Here is a 7,598-nt window from a genome sequence, read left to right as displayed (position 1 = left end):
TAACTCCGAGCGAATGGCAAAATTATTCAATAAAAAGCTCAAATAGTTACACTTCCACAGTCAAGGTTTAGTCCCCCCATTATTGTACAGCGTAGAAAGAGAAATCGACCGTTTTGCTACTCTATTCTTTCTCCAAACGATCTCCAAATGATGATTTCATTTAGAATTCCGCTTTGACTTGTCATTTAGATTGAGCATTCAAGCGTGCGTTATGCATACGTAATTTGCACCCGACCATATTTTCACGAGCTGGAGTTTATGCATCTATGTACTTCAAGTTGAGTGCGGTAGAGTGATCATTCATGGGCTGCATTTGAACTTTGTAAGGTAAGCTACTTCGGCAGGCCGAAGCATATTTATATAATATACACAAACGGTAAGTAGACCAAAATATTTCCGTATTGAACTATACTTATTTGTTCTTAAAATTACATTTTGTTTATTGAGAATTGAAATGTAAACACACATGGTTTGTGCAATTTATGAGATTATTTACTTGATTATAAGTATCCGAACATTTCCGTTTTGTGAGCAAGTTCAAATTTTAACCGCATCATATTATACATGAATGTACAAATGCATTGTACCTGTTATTAATGATTTAACCGTTTGATGAGTGGTTATATGGCCGCCTCCGTATTCAAATAAAATTGATTAGCAGACAATAGTTGTTTCATAAGCATGGTATTCATAACATATTAATTACAACTGTACAAGGCATGTTTATGTTGAGGGATATTATTCATACGTATTGAGGTATCACAATATATATTTTTATTCAGTCATTAATAATTATATTCACCTGTTTATACACACACATGCATTCTCGAAAAACAATCTAAAAAGGGTTGGTCAAATGAAAATGACCATTGTTTAATGTGTCCGACCGAGAAAATGGTTAAAATCAGTGATTTTACACGTTTTAAACAATATTGTATGGGTTGTACACATATCACCAAGAAAATGGTCATTTTGACCAATTCTTTTTTTTTAGAGCGCACAAATCACCATTAATAGGAGTCCACACACACACACACGCATTCTCGAAAAACAATCTAAAAAGGACTGGTCAAATGTAAATGACTATTGTATAATGTGTCCGACCGAGAAAATGGTTAAAATCAGTGATTTTACATGTTTTAAACAATATTGTATGGGTTGTACACATATCACCAAAAAAATTGTCATTTTGACCAATTCTTTTTTTTTAGAGCGCACAAATCACCATTAATAGGAGTCCACACACACACGCATTCTCGAAAAACAATATAAAAAGGACTGGTCAAATGAAAATGACCATTGTATAATGTGTCCGACCGAGAAAATGGTTAAAATCAGTGATTTTACATGTTTTAAACAATTGTATGGGTTGTACACATATCACATATCGGATGTAAAATAAGAAAGTTATGGCACTTTAAAATTGTTCGCTTATTTTTCACCAAACAGTTCTATGCACAATTCAGTGACATGCAGATGAGAAAGTCGATGATGTCCCTCACTCACTATTTCTTATGTGTTTATTGTTTGAATCATACAATATTTCAATTTTGACAGATTTGACAATAATGACCAACTTGACTCAGGCAAAAAATGTTAGAACAAAAGTAGTTCCACATGTTGAGGGAGGAATAGACTTCACAATTTCACATGAAAATGTGGAAAATTTGAATGTTTCATATAGTGAAATACATCAGTCCCCTCATTTGCATACCAACCAGGATGTGCATATATAAGTGTTTTGTGAAATGAAGCGCGAAACCTAAAAAAAAGGCATAACTTTCTTATTTTACATCCGATTCTGATGAAATTTTAAGTGTCTGCTTGTTGGATTTTTCTCTTTTTATTCAAATCGACTTTTTGTTGAATTGGACTTGTCCTTTAGGAATGCGGGTTAAATAAGTGGGGTTTATTTTAGGCTGTTGTACAAAATTGTACAGATTCAAGGAACTGAGAAAGGGACATGGATCGCCGTTGAAAGTGATACTCCACGTACTTCAATGAACAGAAATAGAAGTACAAAAACAATACCGATACTAAATCAAATACAATGTCACTTATATTGCAATTTATTTGACCGGAGATGCATTTTAATTTGATACGTCACATCGATGTTACATATTATATTGATTCATGCCTCATATAAAGGAGTTCGGAAATATATTGCTATATTGCATGCTACAGATGCTGATGTAAGCTAGGAATGTGTATCAACTTTGAAACTAGCAAGAAAGTATAGGCCTACATTATAACTTTCAGCAATGTACATGACTTGTGTCCTACTGGGAAGTACAGTGTCACGCAGTGGCCCGTATTCGTAAGTCAGGTGTAACTTAGATGGTCTAACCCTGTGCTGAAATTATGGGGGGGGGGGGTCAAATACTCAAAACATTCGTCGCGTCGGTGCATCGCGCACCTCATCGGTGCAGAAACGCCCTTATACGCAATGCCATTATGCGAGCAACTAAGGGCGTTTCTGCGCGCATGCAATGCGTGTAAGTATATGATGCTATATATAGGCCTATAAGGGCGTTCCTGCAACGACACGACGATTATTCTGCTTATATACATGAATTGCATACATGTATTTCTTATATTTGCTATTTTGTTTAATTTTGCTCTCATAATGAAGAAAAATACTTCAGTTATCATTCCTGAGACAATTATTATGAACAATTTGGGTGTCATATGAGTTAATAATTTGAATGTGTATTGTTAAGGTTTGTGACGCAATTGGATCTCCGATTCTCCATAGTTAAACTATAACTCTAAACCAGGGTTTAATTTAAACCTGAGGTCAGAATACGGTCCATCGTGTTTATATTGACCACGTTCTCATTACCGCCCTAAAACTAGTTTAGTGGAAGCTAGTTTTAATAAACGTGTAATGGGAACCGGTCGAAGCGGACTTGATTGGAAGCGATCTTCCAAACCGATTCGGAAAACCATGCACATAGCGATGCAGTTTTCAAGATCGCTGTGTTTAGAATGGACTGCGGTTCCAAATTTCACACGCACCTGAGAAGGTACCCATAGCAACAAGATCACTTTCCTCGAAGCGGCCGTGAAGTGGTTTTGAAAACTACTTACTTCGGGCGCAATGCGATCTTCGAAATTGGTTTCCTGAACCGGTTTCCAGTAAATCGGTGTCTGCTCTGTGTGAAGTGGTGAACTGAAAATATTCAAATCTTTAAATGTGAATGTAAATTTGAATTATTACAGTGCGTCCACCAATGATACTAAAAATGTATATATAAAAAGTGTTTCACGTACACTGTGGACACACTCTGTGACAGTATATACATTTAAAAAAGAAAGAAAACTAGAAAAAAAAAGGTGAAAATAATGCCCTTAACATGTGTTAAGGCCACCGCACACCTTACGACTGTTCGCGATCCGATTTTGAAACAAATCACATTTTGCTCATTTTCTGAAAATGTGAATGGAACATATCATTTTATTTGAGGTTAAAATTAATTGAAAAAATACTAATATAACCATTTTGAAAGCTTGCAAGCCATTATTTTGGAGTAAAGGCCAAATTAGTTTCAAATCGTAGTCAATCGTACGATTCCTATGACGTCATTACGACTAGATATTGAAGAAGGACGATAGCATAGTCACAGATTTGAACGTAGGTATTCGTACGATGATTTAGAACATAACACAGTATAAGATATTCCAAGTCTCAATATTAGCATCATATTCTACTACATTTTATTCTAAAATCGGGTCGCAAAACAATCGTAAGGTGTGCGGTCGCCCTTAAACATTATATTATAATCTATCAGGAAATTAAATATTCATTTTATTGATTAGGCCCATTACACCTCTGCTTTAATGCACTATGAAAAACTTCTTACCCAATATTGGGTAAAATGGGAACATGCATGTTTGTTGGGTAAAACGATACCAAATATTTTGTAAATTTTTACGCCATGTTGCGTTGATATTTACCCTTCAAACATGCATTTTGTTCAATATTGAGGGGACAAATTACCCAGCAAACATGCATGTTCCCTTTTTACTCAATATTGGGTATTTTTTTACTCTCTGTTTTTAGACATGGCCCTGGAAAGCGAGGGTGCTGAAGCACCCCCAATGTTTTCTTGGAGGTGCTGCGTGTATTATTTTCCATAGGCACACTGCAAAAACTCCGGTGTTGATTTAACACCAGCCCGGAATCTATATATGTCCACACCAGAAAAGTATTGAAACAACACCACTTTTTAATCAAACCTCAGTGTGCTGTTTTAATAGTGATTGGTGTTGTATAAACACCTATATGGTGCTAGACCAAAACGAAACTGGTGTAGTTTAACACTTCTCTGGTGTGGACATAAATAGATTCCGGGCTGGTGTTTTTGCTGTGCAGAAGGTTTGAAAAAATATATAAGCCAAATGACCTTCATTTTGTAGTGATAACCTTTTCTTTTTCTTTCTTTTTTTTTTTGCTTTTCAAATTTCTTGTGACCAATATGATTTCCATTTTGTAGTGATTTTTTTTTTTCAAATTTACATCAGTACCCCCACTCAAAAAATCGTTCCCTGGACCTTGTTTTTAGAGTGTGCCTTTCATGCGAGTAAGATTGGAAAGAGTTTGTAATTCAATAAAGGAAATATAAAAGTCCACCCGCTAACAGAAACGGATGTCCGGGGGTTTTATGAGTGTTTTGGGGATGATATTTCAGAAATATGATCTGGACAATTTGACGGGGTCATTTTTTTAAATTCATAGTACATATCCGGCTAACCAAATGATCAACATTGATCGCACTTTCTCTCCTTTAGTTACACAAGTTTGGGTAAAAACAATAATGCTGGAGTCTGGCGGCTCTGGCCTACATGAGCCAAGCTACTACACTGCAAAAACTCCGGTGTTGATTTAACACCAGCCCGGAATCTATATATGTCCACACCAGAGAAGTATTGAAACAGCACCAGTTTGGAATCAAACCGATGCCGTTTAAATACTAATTGGTGTTGTATAAACACCTATCTGGTGTTGGACCAAAACAATACTGGTGATGTTTAACACTTCACTGGTGTGGATATATATAGATTCCGGGCTGGTGTTAAATCAACACCAGAGTTTTTGCAGTATAATCTTGACTTCTCACCTCTCCCTAAAATGTTTCCAAGACTTTTCAACAATTGCTTCATATTCATACAGACTTCAACATGGAATGTTCCTGGGTCAAATGGATACTGATCTTTGAGCTCATGCTGGCATTCAACTCGAAATCAGGTAGGTAATTTAGTCCAAACAGTACACTGCGAAAACGCCGGTGTTAGGTTAACACCAGCCTGGGTATATATCGGTCCACACCATGCAGAGAAGTGTTGAAACAACACCAGTTAAGAATCAAACCGATACTGGTTTAACACTAATTGGTGTTGCTTAAATGCCATATTGGTGTTAGCCTAACGCCAAACCGGTGTTGTTTCAACACGTTTTTGCAGTGTATATCCACAGTCTTTATAAAGAGACTGTGGGAATTGTTTTCATAAAGACATAGTAATTGTCATAAAATAACTAATTGATATCATAAAAGAACTAATTAATATCATAAAAGAATTAATTAATATCATAAAAGAACTAATTAATATCCTATAAGAACTAATTTATATCATAAAAGAACTGATTAATATCACAAAACAGCTCATTAGTATGCAACTTTGTATAACTACCATGGTTACAGACAGGGGCGGATCCAGGATTTTACAAAGGGGGGGGGGCACACTTTACCGATAAAAATTTGACAAGCAGAAGAAAAAATAAAGTCCTCACTTTCAAAAGGGGGCACACTTTAGTAAAAACGGTATATTTACATTACAAATTTTGATTATGGCTCTCAAGGGGGAGGGGGAGAGGCTCTAGCTGGTTGTACCCCCCCCCCCCTTCCCTGGATCCGCCACTGGTAACAGGGCTTAGCAGCGAAATGAGTCATGGATTCCATATCACGATAAGTTATATCATTATATTATGCATTACATCTTACACCAATCCAATGAATGATAATAATAATAATTATTATTATGATAATAACAATAATTATAATGATAATAATAATAATATTAATAGTAAACATTGCTTGTATAGCGCATATTACAGTGATAACATGACCCTCTATGCACTTTAGAGGAAAAGAAGAGAAGAAAACACCTATTTGCGGGGAGCATTCAATCCATGATGTATTTTAACAATATCAGGCAAGTTGTTCGAAAAATCAGCAGGTGACAATCTGAAAGAACGAGAGCCATATAGAATTGAGTATTAATTTTTGGAATTACCAGTATGGTAGAGATTTCTTGTTTGATCTTAATATTATTTGGGGTACATACTGATCAATGAGTTTTTTTTAGATAAGATGGCGAGTAACGTTGCAAGCATTGGTCTTTAAGGAGTCATTGACTTCTTTATATGACTAGTTTGGAATATTTGACAAAATATTGTTGATAATATAGAAGTGGGCTATAAATGGGTGATTATTGGTTTTGCTGTGGCAACAGTTTTTTTGTATTCCTTTTACCTTATCTCAACATGAAATGACAATATTTTTGTCTCGGGTCCGAGAAAAAAGTGTGCCGGGCAAAAATCCAAAATGGCCGCCAAAATTTAAACCCCCCAAAATCACATGTTTGGCCACAACTTCTTTATTTGGTGGTCTTTTTCTCTGGTTTCGGTGTCTATTCATATGTTTTGGGGGGCAGGCTATTTGTTTTTCCTAAAGTTAGTACTTTTAAAACATTATGTGTGGAGTTAAAAGGTGATTTTACTTAAATTTACCAATTTTTTTTAGCCCTTTTTTCAGTCAAAAAGTAGGTTTTATCGTCTTGTGGTTCTTGGATATTAGACGATACTTGTTGAACAGTAGTAAGCAGCTCCATATAGCTATATTGCTTTTATTCCTCTACATTGGGGTTTACGGATATTTGTGAAATATATCTTATCAAATAAAAGAAAATGTCATTTATCAATAGGGGCAATGCGATATACAATGTACTGTACATAATACAGGGACACTGCATACACTGCCAGTGTATATCCATGCATTGACCACCATGACATATAACAAGGCATGTATATAAACTATATAGTGTCATAAAAATGAGCTTCTGAGGTTTAGAATTAGATTGTGAATTGACTGCTTGTCAGCTGATGTACATGATCTAACCTGATGTAACATAAATTGCACATAAACATCATATACGTACATCACAATTTTAGCCATTTCTACTTCATTTTGAGTTTTTTTTTTTAACCTGGTTGTGGTGTGAACCCTATGTTTATGAGGTCAGGTAAATACCATGGTAATGCTGATCAACAGCCAATCAGAATCAAGGATTCCATGCAGTTACTATTTAATGGCAAAGTTACCTTAATGGTAAATTTTATGCAACGGGGCCCAGAATAGCTACAATGTAAATGCCATAATGTGGGGTTGACTATAATCCATTATTAATTTACCTCTCTTCGACCCCGGGCATGAATTTTCATATTTGACAAAAGATGTCTTCAATTTCTGAGACAAAACATATCTTTAATTTCTTAGGCATCTAATTATAAACCTAAGAGCTCATTTCTATGACACTAT

At 35.4% G+C, this 7,598-nt stretch overlaps 1 protein-coding gene across 1 annotated transcript in view; it reads left to right on the top strand.

Annotated features, from left to right (window-relative positions):
- The first annotated feature begins 304 nt into the window (after positions 1-304).
- LOC129262965 (uncharacterized) overlaps positions 305-7,598 on the top strand; it is a 14,775-nt gene continuing 7,481 nt past the window's right edge. The window contains exons 1-2 of the mRNA XM_054900925.2: positions 305-376; positions 5,174-5,248. Coding sequence (XP_054756900.2) covers positions 5,182-5,248 — 67 coding nt within the window. The 5' untranslated portion in view covers positions 305-376; positions 5,174-5,181. The remainder of the gene's footprint in view (positions 377-5,173; positions 5,249-7,598) is intronic.

Source organism: Lytechinus pictus, chromosome 6, assembly GCF_037042905.1.
Source record: "Lytechinus pictus isolate F3 Inbred chromosome 6, Lp3.0, whole genome shotgun sequence".
Lineage (NCBI taxonomy): Eukaryota > Metazoa > Echinodermata > Echinoidea > Temnopleuroida > Toxopneustidae > Lytechinus > Lytechinus pictus.
The sequence above is the reverse complement of the archived record's forward strand: the minus strand, read 5'-3'. Positions and strand labels throughout refer to the sequence as shown.